Here is a 22,385-nt window from a genome sequence, read left to right as displayed (position 1 = left end):
ACACACACACACACACACATACACTTATACTGTATTGACAGCACACACACACACACACACACACACACACACTTAAACTATAGTACCAGCACACAGACACATACTTACAGTATAGAAGTCACCAAGCTGGTAATGCTTTCCTTTTCTCCTGCCACATTGATGACTGTAAATGTCTTTCTTAATAAAAGGAAGCACGTTTGTTCTAGAAGTTAAACAACAACAATGAAGTCATTCAGTTCCTCTTGGAAGCAGTTCTCTAGTGGTCTGACAGTGTGCCAGAGCATACCTGTTTTTCCCAAAAGTTCGATACTCATACACAGTTAGGGACTGGTCGTGGGTAAAGAAAAATCCAATTAGTTCCCTGCAGGCATCACGTCCATTTCTAGAAAAAGAAGATGATGCCAATGGTTTTAAAATATGATTGTTTTAAGTAAATAATAAACTAAGATTATACATCTCAAGTAGCAAAATTGTAACTCCCTCGACTGTGTAGCAGTGAGTGGGGGATCAGGCAGATTTAGGGGAAATACGCTACAGCTTGTAGAAATCCCCGACTGAGTTAGATTTGGATGAAGAAGACACAAGCTTAACAACAGACAGCATCGAGCTCTGTCCCAACACAGTATGGTGATCTACAGAGACTGAAGATAAAGCAGAAGGCCTTTAAAATGCTGAGCTTGCAGAGTTCACACGACCAAGGCAGAAAATTTAAAAGCTATCTTCCTTGTTATTGGCTCTATCAAATAACCTGCTAACTCAAACTATTAAAACCGAATTAACCATCTGACATAAAAATTAACTTCTAAATAGGTTAGAAACTTCTGTTAGTAATATGCAAATACATCCAGTCTTTTCAAAAGACTTTTAAGATCGATTTATAAGTACTCGTTTAAAATATTTGCCCTATAGTGTCCTATTTTCTGTAACAATAAAAGCTATTGCTTACAATTATATGACCCCAAAATTCACAGTTTTTTTCAGTATTGACATGAATTTAATCTTGACAGTTTTATGAAGAAAAAGAGTGTGTTATTATAATCACATTTGTACAAAGTTTGATAAAGCGACAGTTACCTTGATAAGACCCTCCCATCAAATTCTACTTTCCGAGAAAGGTCATTCTCTGTTAGTGTGGAGTTGGTTCTTATCCTGTCAAGACACGTTTTGTAAGTTATTGTTTCAGAACTGTTTCAACTGACATAGATGACAAATGTACCAAAGGGCTATGACAATATTTTGAAATGGTGCAGATTAAATGTGAAAATTAAAATTCAGATTGTGATGTATCATCATTGTTCATTTAATTTTATGAAGACTATAGGAATAAAGAAATGGCAATGCTGTAATAGTAAGCATGTGAGCATGTGAGCAGCAGTCACTGAAAACAGGTAAAGATTTCCCTCCACAGAAAGAAAGCTGGAGACAGGAAACAGCAGCCTACTAACCCAATGAGAGTTTCAGAACACTGGGAGGAGCCATGAAGGCTTTGTCATCTCAATTCAATGTAATGAAGTCATTGCACAATCACTATGTTCCTGGAATGACTTTAAATGCTGGGAAAATAGCAGCAGCAATACAATTGCCATTTATTGAAGACTTTGTAAACACTAGTCACTATTAAATCACTTTAATATGCATGGGTTTGTTTAATGCTTGCCATAAAACTGTGAGGTAAGCACTGCAATCCCCATTTAACAAGTACATTTATCATGGAAGACAAGATAAGTAGTTGCTTGCAGCCATATGAGTGTGTGACAGATCTGGAAAACAACCTTGCTCTAACCATTATATTTTCTTATTTGTTAGTGGTGAGCAAAACTGAAAGACTGAAGTAATTGCATCAAGGAGACTTGAGTCATCACAAAAGGACATAAGTATATATGTAGAGTGCCATGCTGGGTTCCAGGTGCTCAGTAAGTAGCACGAATTCTTCTCTATATAAGTTCTAAACCAGTTCAAAGAGAAAAATTAAGTACAATGAATAACAAAGATGAATTTTGTCATTGACAAAGTTGGTGGAAATCATGGTTTAGGCACACAACAATAATAGGATAGGTGTTTGGCACTGGAATTACACAGACTGCTTCTTTTTAATGATAAGAAACTTATAAAGTTCGGTACAAGAGTGAAATATATGTGTCTTCAGGAAGCTGCCTCCAGAAAAAGAGAGAAGACTGAACTACACATGCCAATCTTGATGCCATCTTACAAAGCTGGATTCCTTCCCCCTCCCTCGGGTAAAACAATAGAGTGGGAAGCCATGGATCTGCAAGTCCTCATCAAAACCCCCCATGGGATTTTTCTGAGCTGGAATGGCTTTAACCAAGCTGCAAGTATTTGTTATGCAGCAATACTAAGACAAGTGCAATAAGACAGATGAGAACATCTGAAAACAGGGTATGAAATGTCTATGCACTTATGACAACTTGACATACAACAGAATAAAATTAAAAACCCAGGGTGATATTTACTTTCCACTAGGCTGAGATTTCTTAAAAGAAGATACAAAAAACACTAACCGTAAAAGAATAGATTGGTAAACTGGTCACACGAGGACTTCTGGATGAGCAATGCACATATGAAAACTAGTCACATCATTAGACTTCAGGGAAGTGCAAAGTGAAATCACTAGCACACACCCAGTAGGAGAAAAACAACAAAAAAGATGGGCAATGTCACGTGCTGGCAAGGATGTACAGCTTAAGCCACTTATCCAGCCACTGTTTGCCGGTATCTTGTAGAGCTGACCATGAGCATACCACATGGTCCAAAAGTCTAATTATTCACTCCACATAAGTGGGGGGAGGCTGCCAGAAGTATGCACAAGAAATTCACGGCAGTATAATTCATAAATCAGAGGGCATGTTAAGCATCTCTGAGTTGTAAGTTGTACTATATTCATATGGTGGAGTAATGGACTGCATGAGAGAAACAACTGTGAATGACAACATGGATGGCACTCCTGAAAATAATGGTGAGGAAAAAATGTCAGTCTTTACAGACACCACATTAGATTGATGATTATAAGAAGAAATACATTCAGACAGACAGTATTGGGAAAGATTTAAAAACTAACCAAAAGCCTGGGGAGATGGATCAACTGCTAAGAGCACGCACTGCTCTTACAAAGGACACAAGTTTCATTCCCTGCCTCCATGCCAGGTCACTCGTAACTGTGTGTAACTTCAGTCCCAGGGAGATCCAATCTCCCTGACCCCCACAGGCATTGACATTGGAGTTTACAAACTCACCCACAGATTACATAATAAAATTGTAAACATTTTAGATAAGCCATAATGACAATTTTTTTTTATTTCTCCTTTGTAAAGTTCCTAAGCATTCATTTTTATCTATGGTATTAGGACATAGAACCTAACATGACACAGCAGTGAGGCAGGTAAGAGTCTGGAGGCATGTTTATGGGGTGCTGTTCATGTGTAGTTTCTCCACATGGGAGTTTGAGACATGAATATTGATCTGTTTGTCATGCTTCCTATATTTTTTAAAGTTTTAAAATTTTTAAATTTGTACATTATTTAAAAGCATGTCTCATTTCAGCTTACTTTAAAGGACCATTTAAATATATAGTAGATATATTAAATATAGAGAATGTATATTAGAAATACAATAGATAAATGATCTCCCCCCCCCAAGAAACCATAGTCTAATGCTTAGAACATGTGGATATGTTAATTGGACATAATGAAAGAAATGTGGAATCTGTGATTAAATTGAAGGTCATAATATATGGAGATTATGAGGGTTACTCACACAGATTCAATGCAACCGTGTGTGTGTGTGTGTGTGTGTGTGTGTGTGTGTGTGTGTGTGTGTGTAAGAGAGAGGGAGAGAGAGAGAGAAAGTTTTGTCTACAAAGGAGTGTCAAAGTGGTGTGAAAGAAGCTGAGAAAGACGAAAAGTATGGAGTCTGTCCTGAAATTTGTAAAGACCTGTCAGCTTTTTGCTTTTAGACTTGGTATCTCTAGAACCACATGGATATATTTGTGTTGTTTTACAATGCTGGTTGTAGCACTGTGTTGCTATAACAATGGGAATCCAGAACATTGAACCTGAAATATTTAAATGTAGCAATAAACACTAAGAATGAGACAAAAAAAAAAATAGGAAAGACAGACATTTATAGCAGTCTTAAAACACAAAAGAGCTCCTGTGTACAATAAATTTTCTATCAAGTCTGAGGCTGAATATAAATTGTCAGTGAAGCCGTTGTGGAGGTTCAGTGGGCTATACCAAAGGACCAGAAAAGCCTCCGACAATAGCTACAGTTAGGATCTAATATGACCCCAAGGCCCACGTGTCAAAGGTGTGGTTACCCTCCTGTGACTCCAGAAGTGGGCTACTTAAGAGGCAGGGCAAGTCCTTCCTGTGTCTTTTCTTCTGCAAATGAATCCTTCGTATATTATGTGATTCTGATTTAGCCAGGCAAGATACCATCCTCTGGCAGAGATGTCTAAATTACTATATTCCTCATTTTCACATACATTATCCTGAAAAAAAAATGGTGACTTCCTTTCTAAATTATAAATGTAAAAAAAAAAAAAAAATTGGAGAGAAGGTAGAAGAAAAAAATTCAAGGAGACAGCCCTGAAATCCCAAAACTTTTACTTCTCTTTACACAGTTTTTAAAACACACACATTTATTCAGTACAGTGCATACATGCATTTTAACAATACATCATTAAGCTTTTCTTACTTTGTTTCATGCAGAGTTCGTCTTATTACTCGCAGTGGCGCCCTCTCTGAGTCTGGAGGGATGTGAGAACTCTCTTGTTTAATGGTGCTTAAACCTTGTTCTGGATCGCTGATGACAGCCCTGAGCAGGAGGACACAAAATCTGATGTCGAGCCTGACAAAATATGTGCTCATTTCTTTTTGAGCACTTGGAAAATGCCAACACCAGATGGCAATTTGTCCTGTTGTCATAACAATGTTTGTCATATATGAGTGTATTTAATTGTCTTAAAATACTGCCCATAAAAAGTGAATATAGTTATCTGTGTTCTCCTCCCGACAGGTCATATGATCACCTAGAAACCAAGACAGGAAATAAGAGCTTCGTGCCTTTTACCACTCTTCAAAGAGATGCTCTGCTGGGGAGAAATGTTGGTAAGTAAGACTTGTTCTAAAGTGTTTTCCATTTCCATATGAGCATTGAACAAAGACAACTTGGGGAGGAAAGATTTATTTTATCTTACACTTTATAGTTCATCATTGAGGGGAACCAAAGCAGGATTTTGAGGCAGAGGCCAAGAGGAAGGTTACTTTCTAGCTTTCTCCCAGGCTCAGGTTCAGCTACAACCCAGGACAGTACCAATCACAGAGAGCTAGGCACTCTGACATTGATAAACAATCAAGAAAATGCCCCCACAGACATGTGCACAGGCCATTCTGGTACTTGCTTCTTCTATACCAGATGGAGGTTCCTTCATCTGGTATAAGTGGTAAGCACGATAATGGAACTTGGATGGGGAAGCATAGAGAAACAGGATGTGATTTCTTAAAAAAAAAAAAGGGGGGGTCAGGGAGATACCTCTGTCAGTAAGTGCTTCCTTGCATCACAAGCACGAAGAGCTGAGTTTAGATCACCAGAAGTGCACAAAAGCTGGGAGTGGTGGCACGAACCTTTAACCCCAGAGCTGAAGGGGATGAAGGTGGGAAGAACCCTGGCCAGCTGGCTGAGCTAATTCGCGAGCGCCAGGTTCCTTGAGAAACTGTTTCAAAAGCCAAGTGGAAGAACCATTGCAGAAGACATTCGGCATCAGCTTCGGCCTCCACATGCACACATACACATACGACACGCACACACAAAGAAAAGAAATGTAGAGGGAGTCCATGGAAGCATTTGATCGGATTGGAAGGAGAGGTTCACGCTCAGAGGAAAAGGAGAAAGACTATCACAGGGAACCAACCGTGTGTGATGCCTCCGAGTAAAATAGTGCAGTAGAGCTGGAGGACCTGCCTTGTATGGCTGGGGCTTGAAAGATCGGTTCACTCCTTGCTTCTTCCATAAATACAACCTTCTGGGTCCCTTTAGTGATGCTCAGGGGACTCATTACTAGAGAAGACTGAGCCATTTTCTCTCAGCATTCGTTAACATTCTTCACTAAGCCCTGGGCCTTGTGAGATTCTCCCACCCATGCTAGCATGTATTGCCATTTTTCATGTGTGTGTGCGTGTGTGTGTGTGCACGTGTGTGTGTGTGTGTGTGTGTGTGTGTGTGTGTGTGTGTGTGTAACAAGAATAAGAAGCCATGAGTTGTGGGGAGATCAATATGGTCCTACTTCCAATATCTAAGTTGTCTAGATGTAGCAGAGGAAAAAGACAGAGGGAGAGTGATGTAAATACAATACATCTATGTGAAATTCTCTAAATTATTTAATTAAATTCTAAAAATTACAAATGAGCAAACATTTTAAAAAGTGTCACAAGTCTTCAAAACTATGAAGACTAAACACCAATTGAGAAGAAGGACTTAGAGAACTGATTACGTTTCTTCAATAGCAGGAACAATCAGAAAAACTTCAAGTGTTACTATGCTAGACTTTAGATCCTATTTATTTGTGAAACCAATAAACCGCTGTTTTAACTAAGGATCAAGAAAGTTTTTAAAACTTCCAGAATAAAAAAAATATATATCAAAAGTGTCATATCAACTCTTCTCTTTTGTGTCTCCTCTCTCCCTCCCACCTCTTTTCCTCCTCTCTGATATATGCACACACATGCAACAGTTCAACAGTCTGCTGTTAAATACATATACATTGAATGTTAGAGTTATATGAAATTTTAAAGTTTGTTAGCAAAGACAAAAATCAAGAGATGGAGAAAGAAAACATGAAGATACAACAAGTCCTTCAGTCACATGGCTAAACGGCAAACTCAGCTCTGCTGCTTCCCATTAAGTTCCCTTTTCTAGTTTTCAAACATTCATGAGTCAAGACGGTGAGTATGTGCTATGCGGATACTACACCAGGCCACAGGAAAAGCAACAGTGCAGTGAGGAGGCTCCCAAAGCACCTTGACACAAGATAGAGTCATTGAAGAGGAGGAGCCTCAGCTGAGAAAATGCATCCATAATGTTGGGCTTCAGGCAAACATGTAAAGCATTTTCTTAATTAATGATTAAGAAAATCATTAATTAAGGGTGGTGCCATCCCTTGGCACCTGAGTTCTACAAGAAAGCAGGCTGAGCCACCCATGAAGAGCAAACCAGTAAGCAGCACCCCTCCATGGCCTCTGCATTAGCTCCTGCCTCCAGATTCCTGCCTATTTGAGTTCTTGTCCTGACTTCCTTCAGTGATGAACAATGATGTGGAAGAAGTCAAAAAGACTTCTTTTCTCCCAAACTTTCTGTTTTATGATGGCAATAGTATCCCTGACTAATACAGCGTCCATGGCAAGCTGCAACAGTGTGACTTCCAAATAAAAGTATAAAATAAAATTAGTGCACAGCAGTATAGATTTTTTTTTCCCAGAGGAAACATCATCTAAACAGAGGAGAAAATAATGCAAAGGAACAGAGGCTAGAGGGGGGCCTGGCATGTTCTCAAAAGATACCAAGCTGATGTATGTGGAACACCAAAGAGAAGGAGGACTGAGGGGATAGAGTAGTGTCCTACTGGGGAACAGCTCAAAAGTGGAACCCAACAGCCTGCAGCAGTGGCCCTGGTTCATCAGGACCTCTGATCCAGTTGCATGCCATGATGGGATGTACTTTTTGATGGCTCTGCTGTTCTTCATTAAACTAAGTCAGGCAAGTATGAGGTGGTTAGAAATCTGCTGATATATCCCCTAAAAGTGCAGCCTTGTCAGGCCACAGAGGAAGACAATGCAGCCAGTCCTGATGAGACCAAATAGACTAGGGTCAGACGGAAGGGGAGAAGGACCTCCCCTATCAGTGGACTAGGGGAAGGGCATAAGGGGAGAAGAGGGAGGGAGGGTAGGATTGGGAGGAGACAAGGGAGGAGCCATACCTGGGATACAAAGTGAATAAATGGTAATAAATAATTAATAATTTTTAAAAAAGAAATCTGCTGATCTAGGGTGCCCTGGTTAAGTAGCCCAGCCACGTTTATAGAGGGGTCTTTTTCTGGAGGCTAGTTGGAGAGCCAAGCAGTGTTCCTTTAGAGTTGGAGAAAACACAAAAGGGAAAATGGACATGCATGCAGCTGCTGAAGGTCTACACTCAGAACTGACATCATTTCTTTTGTTCCTTTATAATGTGTCTAAGTGAGACACAAGATCTGACCAGCCAGGCTGGGACAGCTACCCTAAAGACATATAGGAACAATCTACTTTTAGCTACTAAATTTTGACATTTCATATAACCGGGTACCAAAGCTTTATTGAATTTCCTGAGATTGAGATGGGGAATTGACAGATGATTTGATTGTCTTTCAATAGTTTCACTCTAGTGAGTAGGTGGAGAATGAACAAATGAGATGTGAATAGAAGCTCAATAAAACCCAGTGAGGACTGAAAAAACTTATCCAGAAGATAGAAAATGGCAGCAACAAGAAGGGGTGGCAATAGAAGAAATAAACTTGTTTTGCTAGAACTGAGTCTTTGCTAACAAAGTTGATATTGGAGTTGAAAAAAGAAATTGGTCAAGGGCATCACCGGGACATGAGGACTAAAAAATTTCAAAAGTGGAATTGCTATGGAGGAAAATTAAAGCAGATTTAGTCATGTGAGAAAACTCAGATTAGAAAAAAGAGAAATCAAAATCTTGAAGATTAAAGATGCCTCAGAATACAGAACATGTTTGAAGTCAGGAAACAAATACGTAGGAGATATGGAATTCATTTACCACATTTAATGACAGGAGAAAGTTGCTTCAAAAGATGAAAATTCTCAACTGAGACAGACACTGCTGATGAGCCAAGATCATGAGAACTGAAAAGCTCCCTTATCTAGTGACATGATGTCACTACTTTTCTTATGAAAATAAAAAGATAACATTGCAGACAGTGACTTCAAAGAACTTGCTGGCACTTATGCAGTATATGGAAGGCTCCAGGGTCAATCTCCAGCACCAAACACACACACACAAAAAAAAAAAAAAAAGAACAAAAAAAATGCTAATCAAATGTAGATGGCTACCACACTAAATATATTCTTACTAGATGATTTCCTTGCCACATCGCCATTTATCACTTTATGTACTGTTTTGTACAGTTTTCTGGGGGGGGGATTCATAAATTATTGACAGTGAGCTTCACAGTCCTCAACTCTACACAAGTCACCTTGGGTACCACAGTGATTCTGGGGGATATTCATTTCTAATGGAAAGAAATGATGCTCATTGCCATTTGGAAACCATAGCAACTTGTCAACTTTTGACAAGGTATCTTTTTTTTAATTAATTACACTTTATTCATTTTGTATCTCCCCATAAGCCCCTCCCTCCTCCCCTCCGGATCCCACCCTCCCTCCCCTTTCTGCATGCATGCCACTCCCCAAGTCCACTGATAGGGGAGGTTCTCCTCTCCTTTCTGATCTTAGTCTATCAATTCTCATCAAAATTGGCTGCATTGTCCTCTACCGTGGCCTGGTAAGGCTGCTCCCCCATCAGGGGGAGGTGATCAAAGAGCAGGCCAATCAGATTATTGACAAGATATCTTAATCTCCTGAAGTGACATCATATCTTTGAAAGCCAAGTTTCTACATGTGCTATGACAAACAGCCGATGTCATGTGAACACCAACATAGAACAGAAGATAACTCCGAAGGGGTCTGTGATGCTCAAAAGGGCTTACATCCCATTATAAAGCAATCTGGAAATCTACAAATGAAATTGTAAAATGCTGTCTTCTAACTTATATGTAATTGAAGTGTTCATTAAAGTGTCAGGAAAAAGTTATTAGGTTTAAATAAAGACGGTCCCTAAGACAGAAAGACTCTTTAAGTGTGTTTCTGTGTGTGTGTCTGTGCACATGTGCATGCCTGCCTACCTGCGAATCATGTAGACGCATCTGTGTGTGCAGGTGTGTGCACAAATGAATGGACTCTAGAGGTCGATTTTTGAAGCCAACCCCCCTTGTTTTCTGAGCAGAGTTTCATTGGCCTGGTTTACCAAGTAAGCTAGGCTGGCTGATAAGCAAGCCCGAAGGGTCCTAGCCAGCACTGCTCTCACGCCTGGCTTCTCCACATTGGTTCTGGGGTATTAAATTAGATTATCCTGCTTATTTGGAAAGCACTTCACACACTAAACTATCTCTGTGGACTATCTTTAAGTACTTCTATTCATTCAGAGAGCTTTATAAAATAATAATAATAATAATAAATTAAAAATAACTCACTAAAATGGCAAGGGTACATGAACAGAAAGTTGGGAACTGCTAGCAGCTGAGTGCTGATTGACAAGCACACAGCTGCTTCGCATGAAGAAGATGTTTAGTGGTCAGTTTCGGAGTGGAGGTGTGGGGTGAGCTGTTAGCGCTCACCTGGATAAGTGGTCTATCATCATTTGCTCTGTGACAGTCTGTTTCTTCTTCTCTACAGCCACAGTTTCCTGGGAAGTAAAAATCAATTTCATTACCCATAGAGCAGAACATTTAACACACATCATAAAATATTAACTTTTTTCTTATTTTCTTCCTAAGTACAGATTACAACTGTTAATATAACAAGTTCCAACTATTCAATCTTAAACTACCATTCCGTAAAAATTAATACACTTAAATTTCAGTAGACATCATGACACATTTCCAACAAGTTGCCTTGCGCTTCCCGGTCAGTACAAAGGAGAAGGTGGCAGGCCTTTTCTCCACGAGCCCATTGGAGACACATCCAGCACACCCTTTCCCTACTCGCTGCAGGGAGGTCCTCAGTACCAATGCCTGTGCACGCACAAAGAGAATTTAGTACAATCGAGTCACCATAGAAAAGACAAGCATAATAGAGATAATTCAGTTTTCATCAAAAACCTAAAGAAAGCTGATGAGATGGCTCAGCAGGAAGAGGTGCCTGCTGTCAGACCTGGTGACCTGAGTTGGATCTCTGGGACCGTCATGTTGAAAGGAGAGAACTGACTCCTGCAAGTTGATTCTGACTACCGGATGCTCCCTGTGGCATATGCATGCCCACCTACATACACAACCAAGTTAGTTAATCAATTAAGCATTAGCTAATTAAATGTTTAAGAAAACTAAACCATAGAAAAAAATGACAATCTTTGCTCCACATATAATGAATTAGTAATATTTTTTTCTTGGTTGCTGGTTTTATTAAACTGTCTTCATAAATACTTCCTTGGGGACATGGTATGACTACTGTACTCATAAACCCATGGCAACAAGAGAGACCTGTACAGATCAAGGCAACCAAAGTTCTGGCTAAGATGAGAGGGGTGCTCTCATCTTAGGCCCCACCCCTTTCTGTGAAGCTACTGGTAGTTACACCCTTCTGAGGAAAGCAGAATCCAAAAGAGAAGATGTGGCCCAGGTAGATTTATCATGCTCCAGTTGATTGCCCCACACCCACATATGGATAACACTAATCAGACTTGGAGAGTTATGACAAAGTTGGGAGGGAGGGATGTGTTGTGAGAGACAATGGGAGAAGTTGGAGGGATTAAATAGGGGCAACTATAAACATATTTCATTGTATATGTATATGGAATTCTCAAAAAAATTATAGAGAATTATGTAAACTGTCTTCATGTTACTCTTCACTTTCCAAACTCACCCAAAAATATTTTTTGCTACTTTTTGGGAAATATCTAATTGGGAGATTTGCAATTATTCAATACCAGTGAGGTTACCATGCAACTGTTAACACTAAAGTAATTCTTCTGGAGACAGATGAAAGAGTTTAAATTGAAGGAGTCAAGTCAAGGTGTGTTCTGATCTTAGAATGTAATTCTGGCCATCCCTACAGATCACTCCAATAAATAAAAACAAATATGATGGCACTACTTTAAATAGAGCCTTAGCAAACGCAGTTTTATTTGAAACAGACACAATATACCAAATGAGAATATCAAAGCCATCATTCCTAAGATGCCTAAGAAATGAGCACCAGTCACTTAAGTGGTAGTCTTTAATTAAATTTAGTTTTCATTTGGCAGAAATTTAAAATATAACATTCATACATCCAAATAGGCTCCAAATAGAACTTATAATCGCTTAATACCTGGACAACAATGAGCAAGAAAATTCCTTATACAGCAAGACCTGTAACAGATCCATACTCAGAAAAAGAAACAAAAAAAAAATCAGTCTTCCCATCACACTATGAAATACATCGCATACTGATTCTGTAGGACAGCAATGGAATGACTATATCTTGATTGTTTTCTGAGTGAAATAAGCATTTTTCAACCTGTGAAAACTACAGTTATGAAGTAGCAACAACAATAATTTTATGATTGTGGATCACCATGAGAAACTGTATTAAAGGGTCACAGCATTGTGAATCTTGAGAACTGCTGCCTTATAAAAGTTAGGTAGCTAGGAAAAACATATTGCTCCATGATTATTTAAGTCATGTACAGATTTAAGTCAAAGTACAGATTTCCAAGCTGGGAGTTCACATGTTGGTGTTTTATCAGCCTTTACAGGATGTCTAAGGCATTGAGCTCTTAGCAGTTATGAAGGACCACAGGACTCTGCCTTTAAACAGCATTTCCTCCCTTTCCTACAGGACACCAGAGAAGTGTGATGATTGTCTATTTATAACAGGCCTGGACTAAGTAATATTCACCAACCTTACTGATTTTTAAAAAATGTAAATTTAAATTTAACATTTAAAGTCTGAAGTGTGGTGTGTGTGTGTGTGTGTGTGTGTGTGTGTGTGTGTGTGTGTTGTGTGCAGCTCAGATGACAACCTGAGGTTTTGTTCCTCAGATTCCAGCTACCTGTTTTTGTTTGTTGTTTTGTTTGGAGACAGTCTATCATTGTCCTGGAGCTCACCCAGTAGGCTAGACAGACTGGCCCCCGTGCCCAGGGATCAGCCCACCTCTACTCCTAGCACTGCGACTGTAAGTGCCTGCAGCTGCACTCAGCTGTGGTTATGTGGGTTCTGAGTTATGAACTCTACCTGTGATCTCAAGGCAAGTGCTTTACTGACAGAACCATATTTCTGGCCCCAAAGTTTAGCATCTTCATTTTATCCAAAGAAAACTTACTTGACTCCTGTTCTCCATAACTGGTTTAAATTTGTTGTCAGTAGCTCATGAATTAAAATACACACGTACACACACAAAGGGTTGAGAGAGAGAAATGCAAAGAGAGAAATATAATTAAAGCATAATCTGAAAAGTAACCCAAATACTGGGCTTATTTTTGTGGCAAAAAAGCAATGTCAAATTCAAAGCACACTAACACAGTGACCAATTAATACAGTGAGCAGAGTAAACTAAGTTTTCTCAAACTCAATGATTCAAAACAAATTTTCTTCTGAAAACAAATCTAACACAAGCAAATTGTTGATAAAAACTAAGGATTCAACTTAGATATTAATGAGTATTTATCCTAGTCCAAATTCACTGTTATAACTTTATTCATTTTGAAATGTAAAATCTTGGAGGGTGAATACCTTAGTGACTTAGCAAATAAACGAAACTGCTGATGGCTTACCGCATCTGATTTTCTTGTGCTGTTCCATATATGGTAAGGGCTATCTGCATAGCCTTGCTGTAACAGGGCTTTCCTATCCAAAGTCATAAGGTCATCCACACTGGCTCCTTCCACCTGATCACACCACAGAATGAAGGCAATAAATGGATCATCAGGCACATAGTCACAATATCTGCTTTTAACAAAACCAGGAAAGAGATAACCACTAAGAATCTCAAAGGCTGTTTGAGAGCTAAGAGTACAAGCCCATCTTGGAATGCTGGTCTTGGTTCAACTAGGCGACCATTCTGGGCCCCATTCTAGTCATAAACTGGGAATAGCAGTATATACTATATCAAAAAATAATAAAGGCGATATATGTTTAGTGCTTATAAAAGGACCTGATATACAGGAAACATTAAGTAAAGGACAGACATGGTCATAATTAGCATTGTACACACAGAGTCCTTCAAATTTTAATAAATGTGGATATGTCCTGTAGGGAGGAGAGGATGCCGTGTGTGGTGTGAGGTCCTGAGTGAATGTGTTGTTGACATGGGCATGACCACATCAAGGGCCAATGCCTCAGCCCCATGGGAGGTCTCAGAGCCTTTCTCAGGCTAGGCTCAGAAAAAGGCAGATCCTTCCCTCCTGATCCATGTGTAAATGTTGATAATGTGTGCACGAAATGTCCACCATAACTTTCACCTTCCACCATGTTTACAGCCTGAAGACTGATCTCCTACAGAGACTGCTCTGTAGATTAGTAAAACCAGCCTCCTCCTTCTCAGTACACAACAATCTTGGCTCCTTGTTTATCTGGATGAATGAAACTGTCTCCCTATTCAACTCTATATGATAAACAGGCTAAGCTTCTGGGTTACTGTGGCTTTTCCATTGAGAGTCCAGCTTTTCTGTGTGCCCATATGTTTGCCTTTCATCATTCAACCTCATTGTTTTAGCCAGGTCAGTTCTTGGAGCCATAGTGAATGGGGCAGGGTCTATTCTATATGAAGGTATATTCAGAAGTAATGTGGGATTTTTCAGGATTTCAAAAAGATAAACACCAAAACTTACAATAAATATGAGCTATACAATCCCTTACCTAACAAAACAACCCTAAAAAGACAGCATCAAGTCAGAGATATGCTGGTCTTCAAGAGTTTCTTCTCTGGGGTTTCTCCTCACTGTCCATCTTCCTTGGAAGGTCACACTGTCGTTAGATTCTGCCCTAACTTCATGACCTTTCATTCCTACATGAAATATTGTTACATATTGCTTAGGAGTGCCTGCATCTCCTAACATGAGATCTGTTCCTTGAGGACAGGTGTTTCATGACAACTGTGGCCCCAATGCTTAAAAAGTAACTACTGTTTGGAAGTCCATGAAAGAAAATGCTTTAGAGTTTGATTTACTTACCTGCTAATATTTCCTTTTTTCTAAATAACGACTTGTTTACACATACACCAAGAAAATGCCTAGCTAACATATAATATAGGATAAACATACTAAAATCTATACACCTAAAGAAGGTAAGCAAGAAGGAGGACCCTAGGTAAGATGCTCAATCCTCACTCAGAAAGGCAAACCAAACGGAATAGACATAGGAAGAGGGAAAAAAACAGGGAACTGGACAAGAGCCTTCACAAGGGCCTTCACAAGGGCCTCTGAAAGACTCTGCCCAGCAGGGTATCAAAGCAGATACTGAGACTCATAGCCAAACATTGGACAAAGTGCTGGGAATCTTATGAAAGGAGGAGGAGATAGTAAGATGTGGAAGGGACAGGAGCTCCACAAGGAGAGCAACAGAAACAAAAAAATCATGACCCTGGGATCTTTTCTGATACTCCAACCAAGGACCATGCATGGAGATAACCTAGAACCCCTGCACAGATGTAGCCCATGGCAGCTCAGTGTCCAAATGGGTTCCCTAGTAATGGGAACAAGGACTGTTTCTGACATGAACTCAGTGGCTGTTTGATCACCTACCCCTGAAGGGGGAGAGCCTTACCAGGCCACAGAGGAAGACAATGCAGTCAGTCCTGAAGAGACCTGATAGGCTGGGGTCAGGGAAGGGGAGGAGGACTTCCCCCATCAGTGGACTTGGGGAAGAGCATGGGAGGAGATGAGGGAGGAAGGGTAGGATTGGAAAGGGACAAGAGATGGGGCTACAGCCGGGACACAAAGTGAATAAACTGTAGCTAATTAAAAAATAAATGAATTTAAAAAGAAAAAAAATGCTTAGCTTATGTTGTTGAGGTAAATTAAAGAAATTAACATAAAAGATATGCTAAAGTAGCATTATGTTCAAGTGAAAATCATTTCGCAGCCAGGCATGGGAATTCATCCATTTAATATCAGCACTCAGGAGGCAGAGGAAGGCAGACCTGTGAGTTCAAGGCCCGCCTGATCTACAGAGCAAGATCCAAATCACATATTGAGACTGTCTCAAAGCAAACAAGCAAAATCCCTCTTCTCTAACTGTCCACAAAAGGTAAGTGGTGACCTTCCCACTAATATATCGAGTTTAATCTCCCAAAGCTGACTCTCAAATGCTCCTTTCTAACTCTTGCTTATGACAACTGCTCCAACCAAAATGCTTAGAGTTATTTTTTAATTTAGTAATATTAACTTGATAAACAGAAAATGTACATATTTCAGGTATAAAATGTGAAAAATCGATATGTATTCATTGAGTGATAATTACAACAGTAATGCCAACCAATGCCTGTCAGTGTGGTGAGTATAAGTGTGTGAGAATACTTAAAATTTACTCATAGGAACCAAAATATGCACTACTGGGAACTACAGTCACCATGTAGTTATTAACATTAGTTCCCCAGGACTTATTCTTCTGATAAACAATGCTGAGCCTTTTGATAACATCCTTCTATCCCCAACCCCAGCCTCTGGCAGCCACGTATAAGTGATTTCACCCATCTTCCCTTACGTGGATTAGGCAATTTGAGTTATCATCTGACAGATGACGTTGCCCTAAATATTCAACCATGTACAGTCACTCTGATCTTCTCAGGCCTACAACCAATCTATTAGCAACTTGGCCCACTGTCAGAGTCTAGCCATCCAATGAGACTGCCTCTCAGCTAAATTTGTTTCACCTTCACCTGGGTGAGAGCCCTCACCCTCACTTGGTGCTTATGTTATAATGGAAGTCTCCTCAAAGGTCTTCCTGATTCTAATTGTGCCTGTAATAAAGACCCACTCACAAAAGAATAAAGCAAATCTCCAATTCAGAGAAAAAGGCAGAAGCCCACACATGGGTTGTGGGACCTCTGTGGTCGGCCTCCCTGTAACTCAATAATCTCTTCCTAGTCCTTCCATCTCTCCCTCCTTCCCTGCCCACACTCACCATCTTATACTATAGTACTTAAGAAACACTTCATGGCTAATCCATAGCACTAAAGCCTTTCTCCTGACTGCATGTCTCCCATCTCTTTCAGGTGAGAGATGCAGGGATATCTTATTGGAAAGGCCTCCCTGATGGGCCTCCACGAAGTACTACTGTCTACCTATTGCCCTGCCTATTCCAGTTTCCTGCTCACAGCATCTCTCATCATCTATCAGACAAAACTGATAGACTGGGTTAACAGACCCATTGGTATTTTGTCTTACTAGTTCCTTGCATTAGGATGTGAGTTCTACAAGTACAGATGTTTTATCTGTTTCATTCATTAAATTGTACCCAGTGACAGAAAGGAAGCCTAGTACATAAGCATTAAGTAACTATTTAATAGGCATTCAAAAAACATCTACAGAAAAATAAATAAATGATGATGGTCATTTCTAAGGTGAAAGGTATTGTCTTTTCAGAGAAGTTGATACATATATGTGTGTATATATACATGTATACAATTACAACTAAGTGTAATTAGGTAATTAATAGCATCTCCCTAATATTAAATTTTAATAAATTTCATGGTTTATTTAAAGACATTTCCTTATCTGTACACATACATATATATTCATATTTAAGTTTAAATTTTAGGTTTGTGTGATGGTTAGTGTTATGGGTTCAGGAATAGCCACTCGCTGACTCAGATACCAGACTGAACTCAACAGAGGTTTATTGAACGCTGAACAGGAACTGACAAGCCAGAGTCATAATCTGGACTCCGGACCCAGACTATGACATTGCTCTGTTCCTAAGGCAGGGATTTTTATACAAAACAAAACAAAAACATAACCAGGTAGCAACCAAGCAACAGACTTTTATCAGGTATAGGAAACAAACTACAACTAGCTAACAACCAGGTAACAAAAATGCAACCAGGTATCCAGGTGTAGGAAGCAACAGTCCCTCATTTTGGCTAGCTAGACAAAGCAATTCTAACTGACCTTTAATTTGATTGGTTCTGCAGTTGGGGGACTTCATAGAGTGTTCCAGTAACAAAGTATACAAAGTCTTAGAAATGAACCATAGAGACATAATCATGAGCACTTGAAGGCAAAATGGCTTCCAGCATGCTAATGGCTACAGCAGGTGTTAACAGAGGAGCCATAGTTATGCTAAGAAATAAAGTAGGTCTCAACAGAGGGGCTAGGGAAGTTAAGCAGGTTACAACACTTAATTTCATTGTCAACTTGGTGGAGTTTAGAATCACCATGGAAACAGATCTCTGGATATATATAAGTGTGTTCTCCAAAAGGACTGACAAAGCAAGGTGACCCACCCTGAATACAGATGGCACCATCCCATGTTTCAGAGCTAAATAAAAGGAAAAACGAGTGGCATTCCCCTCTCTCTGCTTCTTAACTGTGGATGCAGTGCAACCACCTTCCTGACTCTTCTGCTGCCAAGCTGGACAGCACACTCCAACTCAGGCAAAATAAATCCTCCTTCCCTTATGTTGCCTTTGTCAGAATTTTTTTTCTCCACAGAAATGATGGATATGTGTTGACACACCATCAGTTGTAACAGTAAATGATTCTGCTGACTAAATTGCCTTCCTTGAGTTTTCCTTCTACTTACTGTAAAACAGTGACAAGTTTCTCTTTTTCCAATTGTTCCACTAATTGCATTGGTTACTTTTTTTTTTTTTCATTTCTGTGCCTCTCCCAACCCCAATACCACCCCTGTGCTGGGATTACAAGCATTTACCATTACATTACCATTACTCAGTTTTTTTTAAAGAGGAGGAGGAGGAAGAGGAAAGGAGGAGAAAGAGGAAAGAAGAAGACAAGGAAGAAGAGAAAGATAAAGAAAAATTAGATACTAGAGATTAAGCTCATGTCATCTTGCATGTACAAGAACCTTACTGAGTTACTGCACCAGTCTCCACACCTGTCCTTTAGAAGTTCTCGAGCAAAACTACAAGAGCCATGTTAAGTTTAATTATTTCAATTTTAAAAAAATCAAAATAAATAATTTCATACTTCTAATTTATGTTGAAAACTCAAAAAAGCAAAAGTTATTCTTTTTCAGGTAGAAAGTACATATAAATGGGGCTTCTATAAAACACTGCAACTAGTTGTCATTTGAAAGGATTGGCAGGTCTTGTCAGTGGTTCTCCAAAACCAGAAGTAAATAGCTCTCACTTGAACTTTTGTTCAAAGATATTAAAGTTTTACTTATGAGGTATTCTGACTCATTTTCTGCCATATGGTAAGGTCTGTGCTTACCAAAACCTGAATTCCCTTTTCTAATATATTCACAGTGATGTAAATATTGAGTGGTAAAATCCTGAGAATAAGGCAAGACTAGATGCCAACGGTTAGAAAATTACCATGTGTTGTGATTTCTATAGTTCCTATGTGAATTTTAATTACAAATTTTATCAATAAGAAAATGACACACAATCTAAAGATGGCAGCACTGACCACACAGGGTATTTGTGTGATACCCTGAACTGAGCTGCACTGTGACAGGCCATATTGTAGACCCCAAATCCCTGACATCTGTGTTTCTCAGGTGAGAGGAGAAAACATGGGGATCCTCAAAGGTCTATCTTCAGGCAACCTGGCTAAAAGGACACTGTCCACGGGGGGGGGGGGGGAATGACAGCCTAGAGACTGGGAAAAAAAATCCTCACCAAACCTACATCTGACATAGGGCTAATATCCAGAATATATAAAGACCTCAAGTAATAAACACCAACAAACCAAGTAATCCAATTAAAAAATGGGGTACAGAACTAAACAGAGAATTCCCAAGATAATACCAAATGGCAGAGATGCACTTAAAGAAATGTTCAAAATCCTTAGTCATCTGGAAAATGCAAATCAAAACAACCCTGAGATTCCTCATTACACCCATCAGAATGGCCAAGACCAAAAACTCAAAGGAAAACACATGCTAGAAAGGATGTGGAGAAAGGGGAACCTTCCTCCACTGCTGGTGGGAATGTAAACTTATACAACCACATTGGAAATCAATCTGGCACTTTCTCAGCAAACTGAAAATAGTGCTACCTCATGATCCAGCTATACCACTCTTGGGCATATATCTGAAAGATGCCCAACCATGCAACAAAGACATTTGCTCAAGTATGTTCATAGAAGCTTTATTCATAATAGACAGAATCTGGAAACAACCTAGATAACCCTCAACCACAGAATGGATGCAGGAATTGTGGTACATTTACACAATGGAATACTACTCAGCAGTTAAAAACAAGGAAATTATTAAATTTGTGGGCAAATGGATGAACTAAAAAAGATCATCCTGAGTGAGGTAACCCAGAAGCAGAAAGACATACATGGTATATACTCACTTACAAGTAGATATTATCCATGTAATATAGGATAAACACACTAAAATCTATAGTCATAAAGAAGCTAAACAGCAAGGAGAACCCTACAGAAGAGATATAATCATCATTCAGAAGTGCAAACAGGATAGACATTGGAAGTAGGAGAAAACAGGGAACAGGACAGAAGCCTTCACAAAGGGCCCTAAAAGACTCTACACAGCAGGGTATCAAAGCAGGTGTTGAGACTCATAGCCAAACTTTGGGCAGAGTGCAGGGAATCTTATGGAAGAAGGGGAGATAGAAAAACCGGAGGGAACAGGAGCTCCACAAAGAGACCAAGAGAGCCAAAATATCTGGGCCCAGGGCTCCTGCAGAGATAGATCAATCAACAAAAGACCATGCATGGAGAGGACCTAGTCCCCTGCTCAGATGTTGCCTATGGACAGCTCAGTCTACATGTGGACTCCCTGTAAGGGAAGCAGGGGCAAGCCACTGGCATGAGTTGGCAAGTAGCCTTACTAGCCCACAGTGAAAGAGGATCCAGACAGTCCTGATAAGACCTAATAGGCTAGGGTCAGATAGTAAGGGAGGAGGACCTCCCCTATCAGTGGACTAGGGTTGGGACACAACGGGGTAAGAGGGAGAGAGGGTGGGACTGGGAAGGAATGACAGAGGGGACTATAGCTAGGATACAAAGTGAATAAATTGTAATTAATAATAACAATGAAAAAGTTTTTAAAAAAGAAAATGACATACAAATATAAACTCATTATTCTTAAAGTTTAATTATGAACAAATATTCTATTATTTATGGCCAGCACTAATCAACTATGTCTCTAAATCTTTTTTTCTTGAAAAAAAAAAAGACTGACTTTTCCTTTCTACTTATGAAATGCCATTAAATAATATGGGAGGGGCAGGAGGTCATTATAAGAGATTGAGTGTAGGGTTTTACACTCAAGCAGTCTATCAATGAACTGTATCCCCTGTACCCATTAAACTAACTGTACCTAATATTCTATAATGATGAATTAATGCCTAAATGATATTTATTTCTAATTTTAAAAGTCACAACAATTTCAGCAATTTATAAGGTTACCAATAAGATTCCCCAAATGAGGCAAGGACACAGAAGCAATGGCAGCTTTGCAATAAAACACTGTGAGGTTTAAAAGCCCTATTCAACTTTAAAACTTAAACTGTAGCCCAACAAAGTTCATAACAACTACATGAAAATTATGTGTGTATAATGTATATATAAAATGAACATGTATATATAAAATGAACATATATATATATATGCCAACACTATCAAGTAAATAAAAATGGTTATATATATGAAAGATACTGAAAATAGGGCTTTGGGTTTGTCATGAAGAGTAAACTACTTGATGCAAGTAAAATAATTTAAAGAGCCCTGGCTTATTGAAACAAATATTCAGTATTATACTTTCTATAACTAAGAACGAAAACGGAATTTTAAGGTACATGCAGTGTTCACTCTAAAGTTCATTAGTACTTTACACAGGCCCATGAGTTACCCTTTCATTTATCTTGTTTCTTGAAGTCTCCAGTGTGCTAGTTGCTTTTGCCTTTTCTGCATTTCTCTGAATGTACTGTTTGTATCCCTCTTTCATTTCAGTTGCATATTGTTGATATTTTAGCTTATATTTGCCTGTTGGTGCTGGCAAATCTTCAGGTATTATGTCCTGCTCCTAGAGGCAAACAAAAGGTATGATGTCCAGCAAAAAAGTATTTTTTTTAAAAAAATAGTACTTTTCTTGTTGACATTGCCAGGCTTACCATTTACCTTAGCTCTGAAGAAGACTACCATAGTCTGTGTTCCAAACAGAAGGAATATTTAAAACATTTAGCTGAGACAGCACTGATCAGAGCAGATAGAATTGAGCAGAATGAGCTGGGCATGATGGAGTATGTCTTTAATCCCAGCACTTGGGAGGCAGTGGCCTGCGTTTCTCAGTAAGTTTAAGGCCACCCTGGTCTACAAATTAAGTTCGAGGACAAGCAGGGCTACACAAAGAAATCCTGTCTTGTGTGTGTGTGTGTGTGTGTGTGTGTGTGTGTGTGTGTGTGTGTGT

General features: G+C 39.3%; 1 protein-coding gene across 2 annotated transcripts in view; it reads right to left on the bottom strand.

The window, feature by feature from the left end:
* The window catches only part of Caps2 (calcyphosine 2), a 52,589-nt gene that overhangs the window by 19,691 nt on the left and 10,513 nt on the right, over positions 1 to 22,385 (bottom strand). Inside the window, exons 6-12 of one of the 2 annotated variants that reach the window (XM_055626083.1) lie at positions 21,828 to 22,001; positions 13,598 to 13,711; positions 10,463 to 10,530; positions 4,714 to 4,833; positions 1,075 to 1,149; positions 287 to 382; positions 109 to 202 (exon numbers count right to left, since the gene is read on the bottom strand). In XM_055626083.1, coding sequence (XP_055482058.1) covers positions 109 to 202; positions 287 to 382; positions 1,075 to 1,149; positions 4,714 to 4,833; positions 10,463 to 10,530; positions 13,598 to 13,711; positions 21,828 to 22,001 — 741 coding nt within the window. Of the gene's footprint in view, positions 1 to 108; positions 203 to 286; positions 383 to 1,074; positions 1,150 to 4,713; positions 4,834 to 10,462; positions 10,531 to 13,597; positions 13,723 to 21,827; positions 22,002 to 22,385 lie in introns of both variants that reach the window. The other variant, XM_055626084.1, reaches the window with a different exon arrangement.

Source organism: Psammomys obesus, unplaced genomic scaffold, assembly GCF_907164565.1.
Source record: "Psammomys obesus unplaced genomic scaffold, mPsaObe1.curated_primary_1811, whole genome shotgun sequence".
Taxonomy (NCBI): Eukaryota; Metazoa; Chordata; class Mammalia; order Rodentia; family Muridae; genus Psammomys; species Psammomys obesus.
This window is presented reverse-complemented; position numbering and strand designations above follow the sequence as displayed.